This window comes from Leucoraja erinacea, chromosome 21 (genome assembly GCF_028641065.1).
Source record: "Leucoraja erinacea ecotype New England chromosome 21, Leri_hhj_1, whole genome shotgun sequence".
Lineage (NCBI taxonomy): Eukaryota > Metazoa > Chordata > Chondrichthyes > Rajiformes > Rajidae > Leucoraja > Leucoraja erinaceus.
The window spans coordinates 19402374-19425070 of record NC_073397.1 but is presented as its reverse complement, the minus strand read 5'-3'; the positions used below and the strand labels follow the sequence as shown (position 1 = coordinate 19425070).

The following is a 22697-nucleotide window of genomic DNA, read 5'->3' as shown; positions in this document are numbered from 1 at the left end:
AATAAAACAAAAAGGAACTGCAGATGCTGGTTTATACCAAAAATGTAGTCTGAAGATGATGATGATGATACTTTATTGTCACTTGTACCGATCAAGGTGCAGTGAAATACAGAGTACACAAATGAGTCGCCACAAAGGTACCGACAAAGTTACAAAAAGTACTCATTCCCTTCTTCGTCCCCCACGGCATTTCAAACTAATGTCTAGTGGCCGACTGTAAACTAGAAGCTGTAATGTTACTGCGTAAAATTGGAGTTAGGGGTTAATAGTAATGAAATTGTACTCGTTTAGGATAACGGGAAATGTGTTCAATATCTTCAATTTCCCTGGTTTGTTTATCTAATAAAGTAAGTGATATTGTAGACTGTGAAGAAGGTTAACAAAAATTACAGTAGGATCTTAATCAGCAGTAGGGGGCTGTAGAATGGCTAAGGAGTTCAATGCAGATAAGTGTGAGGTGTTGCATTTTTGGAAATCAAATTAGGGCAGGACCATCACAGTGAATGGTAGGGCATCGGGTAGTGTAGAGCAGTGGGATCTAGGAGTATAGGTACATAGTTCCCTGAAAATGGCATCAGATGTAGATACGGTGGTGCAGAGTGCTTTGGTACACTATCCTTCATTGTCAGGATATTTAAAATAGAAGTTGGGTTATTATGTTAAGAGTTGTACAACACGTTGATGAGACCACACCTGGAGTACTGTGTTTAGTTTTGTTCACGCTACTATCGAAAGGATGTCATTAAATTGGAAAGCGTGCAGAGAAGATTTCCAAGTTGTGTCCATAAGTCATAGTAGTGGAATTAAGCTGTTCAGCCCATCGAGTCTATTCCACCATTCAATTATGGCTGATCTATCTTTCCCTCTCAACCCCATTCTACTGTCTTCTGCCACAACCGTTGACTCCCGTACTAATCAAAAACATACCAATCTCCACTTTAAAAATACCCAAAGACTAATTCTCCGCAGCCATCTGTGGCAATGAGTTCCACAGATTCACCACATTCTGACTAAAGAAATTGCTCTGTATCTCCTTTCCAAAGGTACGTCCTTTTTTTCTGAGGTTGTGCACTCTAGTCCTAGATTCTCCCACTAGTGGGAACATCCTCTCCACATCCACCCTATCCAGGCGTTTTATTATTCGGTAAGTTTCAATGGAATTCCCCCTTCATTCTTAAATTCCAATGAGTACAGACCCAGAACCATCAAATGCTCATACAATAACCTAACCATTCCCGGGATCATTCTCATGAACCTCTTCTGGACTGTCTCGAACACCAGCACATTCCCTAGTCAGATATGGTGCTCACAGTCTGGCCAGAGCCCTTTAAAGCCTTCACATTACATCCCTGCTTTTATATTCTATTTCTCAGGAAATGAATGCTAACATTGTATTTGCCTTCCTTAATACTGATTCAACCTGCACATAACCTGCATCAGCGCACCTATGTCCATTTGTACCTTCGATTTCTGAGGGGGTGATCTTTTCGAGGTGTATATGGAATGAGCTGCCAGAGAAGTTAGTTGAGGTAGGTACAATAACAAATATTTAGAAGACACCTGAGTATGTATATTGATAGGAAAGATTTAGAGGTATACAGACCAAGTGCAGGCAAAGAGCTTAGATGGGGCATCTTGGTTGCCTTGGACAAGTTGGGCCAAAGAGCCTGTTTCCATGCTGTATAACTCAACTTTTTGCAACATGAAAAATGTTTACTTTAACATTTAGAAGCCAGTTTAAATGAATAACTGATTTGAAGAAGGTATGCAGGAAGGTTATTACATTGTAACGTTGAACTATTGTTGTTGCAGGCGAGTTTGAAACCACTTACAGCTGGTCCACACAAATCCGAAGAACTAAATACAATGGAAATGACGACCAAGAAATCGGTAGTATTAGTCCATAAGAACCCCATGCCATCACTAAAGGAAACTGTATCGAGCACTGGTGCAGGGACATGGACGATTGATCATAATTACAACGCTGCTAAACCAGAAAAGAATGTGATATCAACTTCCGTTTTTTACGAATCGTGTATGTATCATACCGTAATTTTCAACATTTACTTACTTTATTTCCCCCCCCCCCTTGCAAAAAGAAAATTCCTTCTAGCCAGTAATTGAAACCTGCATTAGTGAAAGGCTAAACATTTTTGAATGTCTCATATGAACTCGGTCTTTGAGTTCATCTTTTCATTTTATATTTAATTGCCCCATTTCTACTCCCTGACCAAATATTTTTCTTCCAAGAATATCGGTGCTATATCATTTTCTTGTTCTTGCAGACCCAGCACAGAACCTACTTAAAGATCTTTGTCATGTCCCTATCCATTAGCATACGGCAGCAGTTGTATGAAAATGTGGTATTTAAATTATACTTTAATTTACTCTTATGTGAGGAAACAACACACCTATGATTAGTTTTCACTAAATTTTGTCCCAGCGTGTGCTGTTTCGTGGTATTTAGTGCAGTAGCACATTGAAGCATTTTGTGTTTATCCACTGAAGTTTCAGCACATTAACTAAGAGCCTTTGAGGGTGGACCTGCCAGATTTTTAATGAGATTAAAAATATACCAAGTCACTTGCTCAGTTAATATCTTGAATCTTTCGTTAACCTTTCATAGTAATTGAATTTAGTTGCACTAGCAATTGCTGAATGCCGTGAACTTCTCATGACCACAGCATGTATACGTATTTCTACTGAATACCTGGTGGAAACAATTAGTGACATAGCAAGATAATTGCTGATCAACAGGTTGGTATGAAACAACTCTTATACACTGGGGACAATTGTATCTGTCTGCTGTGGAGCATCCCAGATGACCAAGACCAATTCTTCATGAGCCTTTGATATGGAATGACCTGGCTCATGGTGGAAAATTGCAATGTGTCATTACATAGCACCATGACAAGGGTGCAAGGGGTCTTCCTCTGCCCCTCATTTGGTAATTGAAGCAATATTATATTCTGTTTCAAATTCTCATTTCAAAGGTAATATTCATCAGTGCTTCTATTTAGTATGTCCAATTAAATTCATTTTTGAGAAGCCAGGTCACACAAGTAATTAAAAATATATATATATATATTGCTTTCATGGAGTAGGGGTGACTGTATTGCATTATGTGGGCAAGAACAAGTTAGATTATGTAGGACGAAGTCAGAATATATTTGCTCCAAAATATGAACAGATGCTCTTCATTCGCAGAGATGGGCAGCATGTCATCAGAGGTAATGTAGTTCCAAGTTTAAATTGTAAGTGTTGTCATTTTGAATTTTGCTTTATGTTACCTGACTTGCCAGTGGTGCTGATACAAAGTAGCTAAAGGGCTTGTGGGGGGGGGGGGGGGGGGGGGGGGGGGGGGGGGGGGAATCGGCATAATGAGATTAGAATGACAGTTCCAATTATAAGTGAACATAAATCTTCACAAACCTGCTGGAGATTTGGCAAGTATCATTCAGAGTTTAATTGGGAACAATGGGTCGATGTACATTATAACTTTTGTTTCTGTACTTCAACTGTCAGCTGCAGGTGAGGTGGTGGTGGTTGAGTTAGACTGGTTAAGAGGATTCATAATAGTTAAAAATATTGTTTCACACCCAATGTCTTAAATTTTAGATTTTAAATGAATCAAGCAAATATCGGTCATGATGGTCATTAGGTGCACAAATAGCTCCTAAGTGCCATTTATCATCTGTCATTCATTACTTGCACACTCTAAATACTTAGAAGCAGTTCTCATAAGTAACGTACAATTGGATGTTATTTTACACCTTCCTTAAACTAACCTAATGAAGCAAAAACATTGTAATTTCAAGGCCTATTATTTCACTACTTGACACGCAATGTTATTACTGTGCTATAATTTGCCTGACCCATGTCAATATATTGAAAACTAGACCAAGTGCAGACCCGTTGGGTCTGCTCCCCCAACACAGCCGTCCCCTACCTGTAGCCCCCACGGGAGACGTGGTCCTCCAACTGAAGATTTGAGCACTCAGCAGTGCGGTTGTTTTTAAATGGCGTCTTTCAGGAGAGAGGCGGGCGCCAGCAGCCATTATGATCGCTGGCCAGCAGGAGGCGACAAAATCAGTGAGTGGTAGGGGGGAGAAGGATTTTATTAAAAATGTGTACACAAACACGACAAAATTTAATGAAGAGTGGATACTTGGAATGAAAAGTGAAATCTACCGAAATGGAAAAAATCTGGGCGTTTGTGGGTCTGGTGTGGGCGTAGCAACGAATCAAAGGCTGGCACCCACAAGTTAGGCAGAAACACAGTCAGCCAGCAGCCACAGAGTTTTAATATTATATAGATGTCTTCATGTACCACATAGGCAGTTCTTCTCGTCTCAGGTGTATTTCCAACTCTGATCTGTCTGATTGGTCCATGCTTCCCAAATATATTTCTTCAGCTGTTATTTTGTATGGCAAATTTCTTATGTATTTCTTTAATAACAAGCAATGTGAAGTCACGTCCATGTTAAGGACCATACCTTATCTGTCACTAAGAGGAAACTAACATGAGAATTTTGTCCAAACACTTGATTTCTGACAAAAAGTTAAAAACAAGTTTCCTTTTCACTTATGTATCACACGATGCAGTAGAAAAAGGTTCAGTCTTTGGGAGGCTGGCATTAACGTGGAAGTATCCAGTGAAATCTTCACTTTTTAGTCAGTTGGAAATTAACATTCGTATCTTTAAATGCTGGATGGTGTGGTCCTTTGAGATGACAACAGGAACATGCTTTAAACAGTGCTTAAAAAATAAGGATGGAACTGAAATATTTTCATGTTTTTAATTCTGCTCAGTAAAATTTAATTCTGTCATAGTCATAGAACGATACAGTGTGGAAACAGGCCCTTTGGTCCAACTCGCCCACACAGCCAACAATGTCCCAGCTACACTAGTCCCTGAGCTTGGTCTATATCCCTCCAAACCTGTCTTATCCATGTACCTGTCTAGCTGTTTCTTAAACGATGGGATAGCCCCAGCCTCAACTACCTCCTCTGGCAGCTTTTTCCATACACCCACCACCCTTTGTGTGAAAACATTACTCCTCGAATTCCTATTAGAGTGGGGTCACACATTTACTTTAAATACGGTAATGGAATGGTTAACTTTCGGATATTAGGATATAATAGTCCCAAGTCCCAACGCGGTGAGGGGGTGCGGTGTCAGCGCTCACCCGTGAGACAGGCGCCCCTGCCAATCACCCCCCACAAGGAAAATTATGGAATTTATGGAGGCAATCAATCGCCCCCACCTTCGGTGAGGCGGGGAAGGGGTGAGGGGATGGGGGCAGCGTGGACTCGATGTGTGGAGCGGGTGGGGGGGGGGGGGGGTTGCGGGCAGCGTCGGAGGAAAGTTCTAGAGGTTATTTGTAAAAACGCCAATCAATCTATGAGTCAATAAATAGACTCGACTTTTGACTCGACCCCCCCCCCCCCCCCCCCTTCAAACTGCTGCTGCCATTAACCGTTGGCAACCCCCAACGCAATATTCCACCACTCACCAATTCCCTGCAACGCAACCCGTTTCCACCAACCACCAGTTCCCCCAAAGCTTCTTTCCCCTGCTCTCTCCCTGTTGCTGCTGCTACCGTTGGCAACGTCCCAATGTGATGTCATTGTCGCACTCGGCAGCTTGTGTAAATGAGAGCCCATTGTTATTGGTGGACTTTGAGATGGCATTGTGACATCACTGGAAGCTGCTTGAAGGCTCTCAGAAACTGTTTTGGGCTTTAAAAAAAAACTTTAATCATCAATAACTTGCGAAACATAGCATGAAATCTGAAGGAGCCTGATTTTCGAGACGACCGGAAAAATGTAAGATTCGGTCAAAATTTCAGCGATTTTGTGAAGGCACACGCGCACACACACACACACACACTTTTATAAGTATATAGATTCAGAAAAGTCACCTTTGTGGAGACTTTTTTGTAGGGAAGTGAGGAGAATTTGCTACATTTCTACAGTAACCTGTCCTAACAGTACTGTATAATATACAGTATAAGAACTACAGTAGAATCTGTTGTGTCTCAAGAATAACTGAATAATGTTTTGCTTTTGAGTTAGTATCTGTAAGCTTGTGAGAACAAACTGGGCAAAGTTCTGTTATTTTACAAATGTACAGCTGGAAGACGACATAGTTGCACTCCAAGAAGAAGAAGAAAAAGGATTTCTCAACTCTTCTTACTCCAGATATGTGACTAATACGTGCTTCAAATGATGGTGATTTTTTTTCCATTCATGCAGTCAGTAAGATCATTGACAATTTTAAATATGCTTATTCTAGAGTAGACGGAACGATTAATTATATAAATTGCAATTACTCTCTTTTCGCTACTTTTGAAACCTTTTTTCTACCTAATATGGAATTGAATAACATTTTATGGACCAAGATATCCAAAATATTGTAGGCTTTTTATGTCTGAAAGTTGATACAGTGACGCAGCAGTACTGCTGCTGTTTCTCAGTTCCAGGCACCTGGTGCAATCCTGCTCATGGGCTGTCTCTATTTAGTTTGCACATTTTCCCTGTGGCGCCGTGTGGGTTAACTTCCACATTCCAAAGATGTGTGGGAAGGCTAATCAATTCCAATAAATCATCCTGTGATATAGGTAAATGTAAAATAAATCAAAAGTAGGACTGATATTTGTGTGACAGAATAGTTAGAGGAGAGCCTGGAAATAAGGAGAGGTGAATTGACGAGATTGCTGGGAGTTAGCATGACCAATTGGACCACATGGCCATCTCCTCTGTCATAACAAGTAAGTGCGCTTATTCTAAGAACTTGGTTCACATAAATTGGAATAGTTGCATTTTAAATGCTGTTTTTTTAAAGTTAAACATGTAAAAGTTTTTGTCTTAAGCTTTTTCTACTCTTAACTTTTCTCATTGTGGTCACACTCTACTGTGGTCAACAACTGCGGATGATGCTGAATGGATGCTTTCTCACGCCTTAGCTAGACTGCCTGTAACATCGGTGATATGTCTACTGCTCACAAGGTCAATTCCCTTACCATGCTTTAGAAAAATCATGCTAAGTTTAATCATTGCTCGACTGGTTCTGAATCCTCATTTTAATTATTACACGACTTTTGAAAATGCAACAGTACTTGCTACCTTTGGCAATTACACCTTGTTGCAGTATTTCTTGACTCTTGATGACCTCCGAACTTCTAATCAGAATTAAATTAAAATCTACCCATTAAGAAAACTAGGTGAAGCCTTGCTTCTATCCATAATTGTTAGGGTGGGCATAATTCCTAAAAATTGATCAATGTAGAAAATGTCCAATTCCTTTAAGATCCATAGCAGAATAGCAATAAATAAAGTGAGTTCAATAAAAGTTACTTAGGTTATTGGATTGCCATAATATCACATAACCTGTGTTAAACCTGTGGACTTTACTTTGCCTTGCACATTCGCTTTTAACTGCTCTTTAAAGTGGGAAGATTAACCTGTGAGTGCAAATGCTTTCCTGGCAACCAGACGCCACTTCCTCACCATGATTTTTAAAACGCTGTTCTACAGATGGTATGGAACAATACTTTATTTCTGCCCATTCTCCCAGATTCTTTGTCGTCTTGAAGTATTGTAGTGTTTTCCATTTGCAAACCCTCTTGCTTGTTTACAAACGGTTATGAATAAATTTGGAATAATTGTGGTGGAAATCAAAATTTAAATATTTGGAGAACTTGTTTGTGGCAAATACACAAGCTGCCAGAGGAGGTTGTTGAGGCATATGGTTCGAGCTGCCAGAGGAGGTTGTTGAGGCAGGTACAATAACGATATTTAAGACATTTGATTATGTTGATCGGAAAGGTTTAGAGGGATTTGGGCTACCCTGGGGCAGGTGTAACTGGTGTAGATGTGGCATCTTGGTCAGCATGAGCAAGTTGGACTGAAGGACTATTTCCAGGTGGTATGGCTCTGTCTAAGTAGTTTGCACCTGACCCTAATTTACATTCATATTTAGAGGAACAATTATCTGTGAAATCTATACCATTTCAGAAGTGCCGTAACTGAACAGTCAAGTGCTTAACCCATTCCTTCCTACCATTTTGATTTACAAAACACAAAAAAAAGGACTAGGAGTTCATGAAAGGAATTAAAAAGACCATAAATATTAATTCAAAGCATAATAGAAACATGCCACGCTTGTTCAAGCGTGAGCAAGTCAGTTGTTCCCATTGTTACAAAGAATATTCTTCATACATGCACCTTGGACAACCCAAATGACACTGCAATTCAATCGTTCTGGGACTGTGGCATCAAAACACAGCCCGTAACTCCCGACAAGCATGCTTGATGCTAACATGTTGTACAGTTAGGCAATGTAAAACTGAATTAGTAATTCTTTACAGAACATTACCTCATCTTTAGAACAAGTCTTGCAGCATCCATCTGTGTGTTTTTATAGGGAACATCCTTGGGTGTGAGAAATGTGAAATGAATTGCATTCAAATTTTTGGAATTGATTTCATTCCTGCTTATATTGTTAAATAATAAGTGTTTTCATCAATAAAAGGTTTTCATCTTTTTTCGCTCTAAAACATTCCCCTGCATCTACATAAAGCTTAAATCAACATATTTTGACTGAACGACACTGCAGTTGGTGGAGTTCAGAAATAAAAGCAGAAAGTATTGAAAGCGCTCAGGAGGTCTGGCAGCATCTGTGAAAAGAAACAATTAATGTTTCAGGCCAGAGACCTGGTAAATTTCAGATTAAGGATCCTGGACATGAAATGTTATATTTTTCTCTTCATATGTTGCTTGACTCACTTGCCCTTCCTGCATTTTATGTTTTTATTTCACCTTGTGCAATAGCCTGTTTTGAATTGCAATTAAATCTGGTTTAATGAATTACTTCTTAAGGTTAGGATTATCTTTTTGGAGTTAACTCGTCTGTAATGTTGGATGTATTTACAATTTTAATAACTCCAATAGCTTCAAAATCACTAGGTTGGGACAACATCAGTTTCACGTTGAGTAGCATTTTAGAAAGAAAAACAGAATTTTTCAGAATTATGACCTTCCATCAGAATTAACAGGACCTCTAGCTCTTCATAGCTACATTGGAAGTACTTCAGATTTCACAAGCAACTTCCTTGCAATGTTCTGTGGCATCCCTGAAGAAATGAGCAGGTGAGAAGGATCTTCTCTGGATATGTGCTTCACCAAGTCAGCTGGAGGGTCTTTGTTGAGAAGGAAGTACAGTGTTGTCTTAAATATATAGAATATCCTTCAATAAGAGAGGCAGAGGTTCTGTTTTTAATGTGGTGCTATCTGTGACCATTGTATGGAAATGGGCATAACCTGCTCTGAATGGGGTACCACTACTGGACATTATTTTTATATCTGCCTAAAGTTAATGATTATGATAATAATCAGTTTGAGTCAAATTCAGCACTTAAAGGAGTTGATGAAATTGGCCATTTTAACTTCTATAAATATTTATTGTTGGTCAGTGATTTAAAAAAAACTATATTCATTATCGATAAGGTTCTTGAAAGGCTCTTGCTAAAATAGATTGAGATTTCCATTTTAGATTTTAATTTGGACAGTAATAGTCACCCTAACATATTTTAATTTCATCAATCATTCAATCAATTGGACCTGAATTCAAACCCATGTCCTAGAATGGAATGGTAGACACAATGTCCATGAATGGAATACTCTACCAACTCTTAGAATACCATGTCCTAGAATGGAATACTCTACCAACTCTGCTTTGTGACAGAACTTAAGCAATATTACTGCGGTATGTGCAATGGCTCCATATTATTGAGAAATACTGACTGAATGCAAATTGTCTAATAAATTATATTCTGCCCCGAGCTTGCTGAGTGATTGTAAAACTGTGATACTTCCCTACTTAGCAAAAAGTTAAAATATCAGATAAATTAAATGATAATTGAGACTGATTCAGTCTTGTTTAGTAATTAATGAAGATTCAGATTAACCACTCCATTGATGTAAATTTGCTTTGCTTCTGTATTGTACTTTTGTTCTTGAGTTCAAATCTGAGGTGTGCACGTATTCCAGAGGTGCCTTCTTCCGAATCGGTTGTTAAATTGAGCTAATTTGTCCATAATGTGGATTGGCTCAGAGGAAAAAAAGGAATGCATCCAAATTGCTGGGCAATGTTTATCCTTCAATATCCTGAAATTTAAAAAAAATATATTTTACCTTTATTGGACTGCAAATTGTTGCTGTTTTTGCTGTACAGCAGTGATCATATTTAAATCAACAAATGCAAAATTCAAGGAGTAGGTCACCAGCTCCCTAAACCTACATCGCCATTCAATAAAATCATGGGTCATTTGCCCCAGGTCTCAACTTCTCCACTGCGCCTGTTCCTCACAGCACTTCACCAGTCTTTCAAAAATGTATCCACCTACCTTTTAAATATGGTATGGTATGGCACTTTATTTGTCACATTTACTGAGGTACAGTGAGATTCATTTTTGTATACAGCTCAGTACGTATCATAATACATAGGCACTTAGATACATATTAGATAAGCATATCAGTTACTGTTCAAATGTTTAGCAGTAGTACACTAATACAGTATACAATGTCACCAGTTTGGCACCATTTTCAAGTCCCAGTTGTAATACGTCCAGTGTTCTCGCCTCTCAACCCTCCAGGAGGCAAAATTCACCACCCTCTGCAAGAAGAAATATCTACACGCTTCAGATTTAAATGGCCACCCTTGTAACTATATCCTTGGTCAAGATTACCCCATTTATGGAAACTTCTCTACCATTTAATGTCACTTTAGGCTCCAGTCAGTTTTAATAAGGTCATTAATTCTTTCAAACTTGAATGAATTTAGATTCAACTTTTAGCCATTAGAAAGCATGCCCAGTCCTTTCATCCCAAGAATTAGCCTAGTCAATTTTTCTGGACTGTCTCCCATACTCATATTTTCAGGATCCAGAACTGTGCACAGTCTTGTACTGTATGCACATGTACTTTGTTGACTGAAATACTTTGAGACATCCAGTAATGGCAGATGATGAAATTTTCGACCAATTCCCTTCCATGCCATTGGAAAATACATTTTTAAACAGCTGTATAAAATATATTAAAGATCTTGGCAATTGATAATCTGAAGAAGGGTCTCGACCCGAAACGTCACCCATTCCTTCCCTCCAGAGATGCTGCCTGTCCCGCTGAGTTACTCCAGCATTTTGTGTCTGGACCTTGGCAATTGATAAATTGTGTTGAAATTCAGACAATGTTATGGTTAGTTGCTACACAACTAGCGGCTGTTTTGTCATGATAATGAAAGGTTTATTACCTCTGGCATTTTGAAAACAAGTTACATTAAATATCTATTGAAATTTAAATGTAGTATTAGTCTCAGTCTTACACATCCAATAACTAACCTTTGCTCCAATTAGATAGATATTCTGCGACAACAATATCCAGAGATAAGAATAGGTTCAATCATTAGCAAAATCGGATTTTGTTTTATTTATAATGGGTGAAGAGTGAATGTCGGCCAAATCACTGAGAGCTCTGCACTGCCTGAAATCTGAAAGGTTTGTTGTGCATTACTACTGTACACAAGATTTTTTTTCCCCCATTCTAGCTAGAATTTGCCACATACTGCCGGAGTTTTAGTGCAATGCTTTGATTTAAAATATTAGCACAAAGCAGTTCTTTCCAGATGGTCGTCATCGACAAAAATCTGGACATTTTATAATGGTTAAATATCTCTGACTGATAATGTGACTCTTGAGACTGATGCTCAATTATTAGGGGAACGAATTTTATATATTTTAAACTTTTTAATCAAAAATTAGTGATCATACTGGATAATCTTGCTGTTGCCCATCGATTAAATAATTCTGAAAGGCACTTCTGTGCATTTATCGACAACTGTAGGTGGTCAGCTTGAACTCTTTATAATGAATAGATGGGAAAGGATCTGAAGAACCCATGGTTATACCACACAAAGTCATTAAAACTGAGGATGTGTGTGTTTGGTTTGTCAATAAATAGTGCAGAGTAGATTGGTGAATTATTATTTTTTTTTTTTAAAGGTTGGTTGACTGAAATTAGACTACAAAACTTTATTACAATTTGGTAACAACACAATTATATGTTTTATTTGAATTGGAAATAAAGCTAAATTCCCATAATATAAATTATTGTTCCCACTATCTGAAAGCATCTGATTAATTCCTAAAAGTATCATGCTTGTTTGATCATAGTTCAGTCCTTGTGTATTTTTTTTAATTTAAATGTGTTGGTGTAACTCAGTGGGTCAGGCAGCATCTCTGGAGAATATGGATAGGTGGCGTTTTGGGTCAGGGCCCTTCTTCGGATGGATCAGATTTGTTTTGCCAATCTCTTGTCTGGTAGGTGCTCCCTTCCACAAAATAGTATTTATGTAATTAGAATATGTGATTCGCTTACAATTGATATCATAATCCATATTCTGGAAGTTTTTATAATGTTCCTGATTAACCAGACAAACCTCCATACATACAGTTCATTCAGAAAGTATTCAGACCCCTTCACTTTTTCCACATTTTGTTGTGTTACAGCCTTATTTTAAACAGATTATTATTTTTTTATCATCAATCTACACACAATACCCCAGAATGAAGAAGCAAAAACAGGTGTTTTGGAATTTTTTGCAAAGTAATTAAAAATAAATAACTGAAATATATTTACATAAGTATTCAGACCCTTTACTCAGAACTTTGTTGAGGCACCTTTGGCAGTGATTACAGCCTCAAGTCTTCTTGGGTATGATGCGACAAGCTTGGCACACCTGTATTTGGGTAATTTCTCCCATTCTTCTCTGCAGATCCTCTCAAGCTCTGTAGGTTGGATGGGGAGCGTCGATGCAAAGCTATTTTCAGGTCCAGAGATGTTCGATCGGGTTCAAGTCCGGGTTCTGGCTGGGCCACTCAAGGACATTCACAGACTTGTCACAAAACCACTCCAACGTTGTCTTGGCTGTGTGCTTGGAGTTGTTGTCCTGTTGGGAAGTGGACCTATGGCGCACTCAGGTCCAGAATGTTCTGGATGAGGTTTTCATCAAGGATCTCTGTACTTCGATCCGTTCATCTTTCACTTCGATCTTGACTAGTCTCCCAGTTCCTACCGCTGAAAAACATCCGCACAGCATGATGGTATGGTATTGGCCAGGTGATGAGCATTGCCTGGTTTCCACCAGACGTGATGCTTGGCATTCAGGCCAAAGAGTTCAATCTTGGTTTCATCAGACCAGAGAATCTTGTTTCTCATGCCTTTTGGCAAACTCCAAGCTGGCTGTCATGTGCCTTTTACTGGGGAGTGGCTTCTGTCTGGCCACTCTACCATAAAGGCCTGATTGGTGGAATTCTGCAGATATAGTTGTCCTTCTGGAAAGTTCTCCCATCTCCACAGAGGAACTCTGGAGCTCTGTCAGAGTGACCATCGGGCTCTTGGTCACCTCCCTGACCAAGGCCCTTCTCCCACGATTGCTCAGTTTGGTCGAACAGCCAGCTCTATGAAGAGTCCTGGTGGCTTCAAAGTTCTTCCATTTAAGAATGACGTGGCCATTGTGCTCTTCGGGATCTGCAATGCTGCAGAAATTGTTTTATATCTTTCCCCAGATCTGTGTCTCGACACAATCCTGTCTCGAAGGTCTATGGACAATTCCTTTGTCTTCATGGCTTAGTTTTTGCTCTGACATGCACTGTTAACTGTGGGGCCTTATATAGACAGGTGTGTGCCTTTCCAAATCATGTCCAATCAATTTAATTTACCACTAGTGGATTCCAATCAAGTAGAAACACCTCAAGGATAATCAATGGAAAAAGGATGAACCTAAGCTCAATTTTGAGTGTCATAGCAAATGTAATTTTACCCACCTCTATGGCTTCCTTTAGCAGCTTGCTCCTTATACCCATATTCTGTGGAAAAACCTGCCCTTCACATCCTCTCACCTTAAATCCATCACCTCTAATATTAGACTCCTATACCATGGAAAAAAAGATAGTAGCTCCTCATAATTAAAAAAACATAAAAGATGATAGCAAAAATAGATTATTGCAAAATTAGATATTATCGTGATACTGCACTGATGCAGAATAATTTTTAACGCTTTTTCAGGTAGAAACATGAAATGCTGTATTTAGCTGTTGCTTACAGTAGATTGGTACATCTTCCACTTCCATCAAAGGTTTGGGACAAGCTTCATTGCTCGAGTAACCTGGTTTAAATTAGTATGGAGAATGGTCCAGACCAGAATCATCATCTGCTGGTTTTAATTATTTTTCAGTGACTATTTTTTTTTAACAGCACATTAATTAAAAAAAATATGCAACTTGAATGAAACATCGAATGTGAAGAAACAAGAAGAATGAGCATTGATATCCCACTTTTCATGTCCAGTTTGTGTTCTGGAGTGCTTTACAGCTTTGACGTCAGAACAATATATGAAAATTATAGTTGGAGTAGTCCACTCAGCATCTCGAGCCTCTTACACCACTTCGTAAGATAACGGCTCACTTCAACTTGTGTCTATCATGGTAACCTTTCACCACTACTACTCCCTTCCTCCCGTTCCCATCAGTATTGGTTTCCTATTGTCAGAAGTACTGAGATACAGTGGAAAAACTTTAGGACATTAGTATAGCAGGTAATATAAAAGTGAAAGTAAACTGGTAACAGCGACCGGGAAAGTGCAAGGGCCACAGCGAGGTAGATTGGGAGATCAGGAATATATCCTTGGCATACGACTAGTCTGATAACAGCAGGGAAGAACTTTTCTTGAATCATGTGGTACGTGCTTTCGAGATTTTGTATTTTCTGCCCAAGGGGAGGGGAGAATTACCAAGGTGGGTGGACCTTGATTATGTTGGCTGCTTTCCCGATGCAGCGTGAAGTACAAGTAGAGTCAATGGGGTCAGTCTAGTTTGTGTGATGGACTGGGCTGTGCCCACAACTCTCAACTCGCAGCAGTCTTCATCTGAAGAGGTATTGGTGTACTTTCTTGGTCATAATGTCAATGTCGTCGGACCAGGACAGATTGTTGGTGATGGTTATACCTAGGAACATGAAGCTCTCGACCATCTCCACTTGAGCTATTTGATGCAGGCTGGAGTGTTTATGTAATCCATTGGTATTGCAGTCAAGAATGACTTTCACTGCAGTTTTGTGCATTCTAATATGATTACAGAGTTCTTCAGGGTCTGCAGATTAACGTGCAAGTTGAGCTTGGCCATATGGATGGGTATTGTGAATCGTGCTGTTTGTGTTTGGCTTCTGCGTGCACTTGCCAATCGCCTGTCCTTGCCCATTTAAATGGTCAAGGATTCCCATAAATTTATGAGAATTCCCCACAGCTAGGTAAATAACTGGTTAATCACTGCTCTCATTCTACTTCAAATAGCACCTTGGAATCTTTTATCAAGTAGGGTAAAGGCAAAGCACCTGAAAGGCAATAGGCCTGACAATGGTGCCGTTCCATGTATTCAACTGAGATTGTGCATTGAGGTCAGTAATGATGCGAAGCAGCCAGGATCTGAACTTAATACTGATTTATCAGTTCAACACACTTGTATTGAACTTCAGGGTGGTTGGGGTCAGCTTGGGGAGAGTATCATGAAATGCACTCAATCTTGGCCTTGTTTCTTATTTTGACACCAGATAAAGTGAAGCTGTTTCTTTTTACATTTTCCCAGGGAAATGTTAGTTTGTGTTCATAGTAATCCAGATGCATTGTTCTGTTAAACATATGCCAGATTTGTTATTAAAAGTTCCTGTTGTCTTAATTACATGCATTTTCTGTGCAATAACTTGCATTCTGCATTACACTTTGAGGTTAATGTGCAACTGATCAGTTACAAGCTTAACTGAAGCAATGCTTGTAAGAATAATGCCAACAGCAATTGGCATTGTTTTTACAAGCATTGTTCCAAAGGGTCTGTCCCACTTTCACAACCTAATTTACGACCTCTGACGACCTTAAACGACCTAAAAAAAAATCAAGGTCGAGGTAACCTACGACCTCCTACAGCCTTCCACGACAATGTCTACGACCTCCTACGACTATGTCTACGACCTCCCACGACTATGTTGAAGACCCCTTTTGACTATGTTGAAGACTGGCTTCGACCATGTACGTTTTACTACTGTTTGCAGTAGTCCTTTTGCTTCAACAGCCTTTTAAGAAAGGCAGGAATAGCAAGGGTGAAGAGGAAGCACTAGAAGAGGTCTCAATGGGTGAATGGAGATGATGTGATGGACTGTCCCAGTACACCAGATGACTGGAAGAGAGTGGTGCTGGGCTTTGACAAAAGATGGAACTTTAAGCACACATGTGGGGCAGTAGATGGCAAGCATGCCATTCTTGTCCCTGTCCCTGTACCCCTCAATTTCCGGTTCGTACAGGATGGCATTCTGCTGGTCCCCCTCCTGCTGCCTGATGAAGGTGTAGGGTATAACCTTCCTCCAGCCCTCCCTCACCACCAATGGGGCATCTGCCTCTGATGTTGTGTCAGACACAGGAGAAAGGGTTGCTTTGCTGCCTTCAAATGAGGTAGTGAAGGATGGGGTGGTGGTGGAGACATATATTACCACCCTGATCTCCTCCTCCATGGGTCTTATGCAGGGCTACCTCCTCCTGCGCTATCACCTGCCACTCCTCTTGAGTGGTCAACACCTGCATGGTCAACACCATCTCTAAAACCCAAGTGTCCTCTCCAAAAAACTCTTCAGCTATCAATGAACATGCCTTGGAGTGACAGATGTAACGTTCTGCTGCTTAAATAACCTTTTTTTCTCTACTGACCTTTTTTCACCCCGGAGCTATTACTTTCGACTGCCTCCGACCACCTACGACTAGCATCACGACCTATCTACGAGTAAAAAGTATCGATTTTTTTCCATGCCAACCTTTTTTAAACTCGTGGACATTTTTTATCAGGCTAGAAAAAACACCGCAACCTACTTGATGCCACGAGTATATACAGACCACTCACGAACATGAGGAAGACCTACTACCTCGGGGCGACCATGCTGCGAGTACGAGTCAAGGGCAAACTCGGCAGAGGTCGCAAATTAGGTCGTGAAAGTGGGACAGGGGTTTCAGTTTTGGTCAATCGTTATTATTATTAATTTTGCAATGCTTTTCCAAAAAAATTCCATTACATTGAGAAGAAGAATGAATTTAGTGATAATTGTAAGTGGTTAACAGAAATTTAAAACAAATATTACCTTCCAAAAACAAAGATAATGAATCCCAAGTAACAAACTAAACCTGTTCATATGCTGGATTTGTTCTGTGGGACTGCACAAAGCTGGAAAAACACACATTTCAGTTATTTCAATTTAGTAATAATTTTAGTCTTGGTGGACTTCAATGTTTTCAATCCCCAATTAACATCAACTCACTAATATGATGCAACATACATAATCTGCTGGAAAAATATACAATCCATGTTATTCACCAAGGGAAATGAAAAATAATGGCGACTTCAAAAGTTAACCAGCAGTTGTTTTTCATGCAGTTCAGAACAGGTTCATTATAATTGGTTACTTTTGTAGGATGGGTCTATGAGACATTTTGAGTTTCCTACCAAGGATTGTGATAGATAGCATGGAAGCAATTGCGAGACATTGTTCCTCTCAGGTCAGAAGAGAATTTATACCATTAAGCTTTCGCACATTCTAATATAAATGGAAAGAGATTTCCATAAATGCTCAGTAGAACCCAAGGCTCTTGTGGAGAAGGCCGCAATGTGAACAATTTTAGATACCAACATAGATTTTCCAATTTTTTAATTTTAATTTTTTATTTTAAACATTTAAATTATTTTTTTATATTTGCAACTTTTGTAAACTAGTAATTGAGTACACACTAGTAATTGAGATGAATTCTGGTTAAGAATCACTTTTCAACAGCTTACAAGAATCCAAATTCCTACATACAGCTGTAATAACGTAAATTATTAGCTGTGCTGTATTTTGCTATTTAGTTCAGAGTTCTGTATTTTAAGTCTGTCTTACAGTTGTTAATTTGAAGCCAAACTGGAATTCATTAGCAATTTATGGGATTGATTTTTTTATACCTGTTTGAGAACATGCGTTATTTCAGTGTGTACTCAATAAAAAAATATCCTGATCAACTACTGGCTAGAAAATATATAGTAATTACAGTTAACTCATTTTTTTTGTTTTGCTTTTTGTCGTGTTAGTTTACCACTGTATGCTTCTGGCTCCTTTAGACATTCCAGGATGCAAATGTATTTGTAGAACTGTAGAAGACCACGTTGAGAGATCAACCTTTTATTAGTGCTAACTGGTTGTGTGCAGGGTTAACTAATTGTAAGGTTAAATACTAAAGACCTGAAATAGTTTTTAATCTCAGTGAGCTGAATTAGCTGAATATAACTTGCTGGTAGATGAAGCAAGTCGACTTTGTGAATGATGCAAGGGCAAATGAATAAAGCCACATCATTGATGCTTCCAGACTGAATTGCGGAAACTATAGTTTTTGTTTCCCATATTTTATTCACCTCAAATGCATATCTGCGAGTCTTTTGCTTGTTAAATTAAAATGCATTTTGATGAAGATGTATTAGTTTTGCATCAAGAAAATTGAACATCACAAGACTTTTCACTTTGGAAAAATATATTTTCTTTAATAGTTCAACAAGAGGGCTCAGCTGACAAGAGAACCAATTCTGCTTCCGTGGATGAACAACCCAATGCAAGTGTGCAAGCTACGTCCTCTAAACCATCAATTACAACAGTGAAACAGTCAGTCAATACAGTGGAGCATCGTGCTGTAACTAAACGACCTATTTCTGCAACTCAACAGCTTGCTGTTTCTAAACAAAAGACTTTGTCCAAACAGACAATTTTATCTAAGCTGCAAGTTTCATCGAAGTTTCCAATTTTGTCTAAGCAGCAGTCTTCATACCGAATACCAATGAAGCATTCTGCTCCCACAGCAAAACAGTCAGTGCATCTAAGTGAACAGTCTCTGGCAAAAAGATTAGGGGATAAGCAACAGTCAAACCCTGTTGTGAAAAACACCAATCCGTTATCCAACTCTCAGATCCGCCAAAACATCCGACGCTCGTTAAAGGAGATCCTTTGTAAAAGGTGAGAAATTTAAGACAGGATTGTTTATGATATATGGAATTGTTAATAGGGATGAACCAGGCTCGCCAGTGTACTTGTATTAGTGTGCCATCTTTAAATAGGTTGTGATTTACTAATTTCCAACCTCAATTTGGAGTGAGTTTCTGTTTGAGATTTACTATTTTTTTAATATTGTCTGTGCTCGGGGTTCAGTTTTAAAATCTTCCCTTCAACCTTCGGCATATATGAGCAGTAAATTTAAATGACTGATTTCTGCCTAAGTATGATAGTCTGGCAATTAGCATACTACTGTTTCTCCTGCTTATTAATATAAGCTTTAGTCAAATTATGTTTGTCAAACGTTTGTTTTCTCTATTCTCCATGTGAATGAAGTCCCTCGCCCCGATGCCTTTTCTTGTACATTTTCTATCCATCTTAAATATTTTAACTTCAATCCTAAAGTAAATTGAGTACAGTGATTTTAACTTTAGCCAGTGATGTGAGAGTAGGGGAATTCCCACATCTGTCTGTGTCTCCATTTCCAGAGCTGAAGACTCTAGGTGGATTTTAGCAGTTAATTTGTCCTGCCATCTTCCCAACTTTTTTGCCTCTCATTTTTTTGCCTGTACCCTTGTTAAAATATTATTCTTCCTACCAAAGTAAATCACTTCATAGGCAATTACTTAATTTTAATCTGCAATGCATAGTTCCTTCATAGGCATTATAAATAATGCAAACTTTTAAATCCAATTTAAATTTAGCAAAGACAGTTTTTTTTTTTTTAAACTCCTGTATCCAAATCCCTAATTTATAGCTCTGGGTTACAGGGTAAACAATATAACAGTAATATTTGTACCTGTGACCAACAAACAATCAGGGAATTGATAAAATATTTTAGTTGCTGTCCATGGGTTACTTGTGTCTCAGTTGAAGCTTGTGCATCTTTAGATTGTGCCCAATGGGTCAGTCTTATTCAGTATTGAACTCTGTATGTGCCAAGCATGGTCTTTTCTCTTGATGTGTACTCTTTTGTCCAGGTTACCAAGGTAATGACCACATTTATTTATGCTTGTACAACTAGGGTGAATGATTGTGACGATCTTCGTGTAACTGAAGACACAATAGGAAAGATAGCAGTGAATGTTGAAAAAGAGCTTTTCACCCTGTTCCAAGACACTCACAGCAAGTACAAGAGCAGATACCGGAGTATTATGTTCAATTTGAAGAACCCCAGGAACCAGGTATTTTTTGCGCTTCTGCGGTAAAATTGACGCTTGTTTTATGCATTTGATGCAAGACCACCTGCATTGCGTGTGTATATTTGTACTTTACCTAATTATCAGCCCCATTCATTGTTTTTTCTTTCACTTTTTTTTGTAGGGACTCTTTCGGCGTGTTGTACGAGAAGAGATTGTTCCTTTCCATTTGGTACGTATGAGTCCTGAAGAAATAGAATCAAAGGAACTGGCAGTTTGGGGAGAACAGGAGAGCAGAACTGTGAGTATCTGAGCTCAGAATCCTGGTCTGGGGTCCATTTTAGTTTTATACATGTTGGTGCAGTTAATCTGCTTGGTAAGTATGTGGTGTATCAGTATTATTGGTGAATTGTTTGCTTTGGGTATAATTTTATTTCACATTCAAGTACGATCTTGTTTCGCATTGGAGCTATCGAGCTATAATGATTTCTACTGCGCATGTAGATATATAAACAATGTGGGAAACAGCCTTTGGAACTACACCTTAATAAGTACTTCAGTGTATAAAGACTACTCTGTAAACACATGAATGACAAAATTCTGGAGTAACTCAGTAGGCAGCATCTCTGATCAAACACCGGTCTGCGGCACTGCAAACGCTGTAAGGCAGCAACTCTACCGCTGTGCCGCCCACGGCGGCATTATCAGATGGCAATGGAATGGAGGTACAAAGTAGTTATGATCTGATTGAAAAGTTGGATTGAAAATCAAGGTACCAAAAAAGATGACTCCTGTTTATTTATTCAAAATATTATAATGCCTTTATATATTTGGTGGTTATTGTGGAATAAATTTGGCATCATTCTTGTATTCCATGTATTATTGGTATAAATATTTTTGCATATACTGCAAACCAAAAAAGAGATCTGATTCTTGTTAAGTTTCAAATCTTTCTATATGCAAATTATGCCCAAGGGCTGCCCATGTAACAATTCTATAGATGTATAATAGTCTCAGTCTCTTTTTACTAATGAGCAGATATTTAGAAATGGTAATAATTCAAGATCAAAGAACGGAAGATTAAGAGATGCATGGGATAACCAGCATTAATTAAACAAAGCTATGGGTCAAATCTAGTTTAAATTTTGATATAGTAGCTGTTGTGTACAGACATAATTAAATTTGAAGGTGGCTGATGAGGCATCCCACAAGAAGCTTAGTACAAAAATACAATGTGTGTGTGTTATTGTAGAATCCCTAGTGATGAGAGAGAAAGTTACTCGACCTGTTTTAGAACACATGTTTTAAGAATATTACTGTGATAGGAATTCTACTGATCAAATACTGACTAACCAATGTGGCACAATAGCGCAGCAGTAGAATTGTTGCCTTACAACGTCAGAGACCCTGTTCGGTCCTGACTGGGTGCTGTCTGTGTGGACTTTGCACGTTCTCTCTGTGATTGCATGGGTTTTCTCCAGATGCTCTGGTTTCCTCCCACATTCCAAACACGTGCAGGCTTCTGTAAATTGCAGGCATTGGCTTCTGTAAATTGTCCCTAGTGTGTAGGATTGAACTAAAGTATGGGTGATCATTAGTCAGCGCGGGCGCGGTGGGCCAAAGGACCCGTTTCCACGCAGCATCTCTGAAACTAAATGGTGTTAGTTCTTATCCCTAAAAATCGCCTCCACCAACTTTCCTTCGGACATCAACCAGCCTATAGTTCCCTGGTTTGTCCTTGCAACTATTCTTAAATAATGGCACAGCAGTAGCCGCCCGTCTTCTGGAACTTTATCCGTGTCTGAAGATGATGCAAAATCTCTCCAAGGGCCTTCAGTTTCCTCCCTAGCTTCCCACAAGGTCTGAGGATGCACTTGATCAGTGCCATGGAGATGTATCTGCCTTAATGTGCTTTTGAACTGTTAATATCTTCTCTGCTAATTTGTATCCAATCTTAAGATATCACAACTTCTATGCCTCAATTCCTTAAGGGACTGTCCCACTGCGGCGACCTAATCTGTGAGTTTAGAAGAGTTTTCCCTCAACTCAAACTCGTAGCATGGTCGACACGTGGTCCTAGGAGGTCCTATGAGGTCACTGGAACTCTCCTTCATGCTCGAGGGAAGTTAGGTTAGGTCGCGGAAATCTTTTCACCATGTTGAAAAATTTTCCGCGAGTAAAAATGGTTGGCATGGTTCTTTTTAACTTGTAGTGGAGTGGAGTCGCTATTTAGTTACAGGCAATCGAGGGCAGCCGTAGGCAATCTCCTTCACTGACTAGGAATTTTAATTGGCTCATTGGAGTTTTCAGGACCAAGGAAAGCCGACTGGAAATGTAAAATGCCCGCCAAACGTTATTAAACGTTGCCTGACTTCTTAAAAGTGTTTCCACTCC

The 22697-nt window shown here is 39.1% G+C and overlaps 1 protein-coding gene across 6 annotated transcripts in view; it reads left to right on the top strand.

The window, feature by feature from the left end:
* LOC129707349 (death-inducer obliterator 1-like) overlaps positions 1-22697 on the top strand; it is a 112608-nt gene that overhangs the window by 54323 nt on the left and 35588 nt on the right. For all 6 annotated transcript variants that reach the window (XM_055652318.1, XM_055652320.1, XM_055652317.1 and 3 more), the window contains 4 exons: positions 1813-2035; positions 18669-19128; positions 20189-20348; positions 20488-20604. In XM_055652318.1, coding sequence (XP_055508293.1) covers positions 1813-2035; positions 18669-19128; positions 20189-20348; positions 20488-20604 — 960 coding nt within the window. The remainder of the gene's footprint in view (positions 1-1812; positions 2036-18668; positions 19129-20188; positions 20349-20487; positions 20605-22697) is intronic.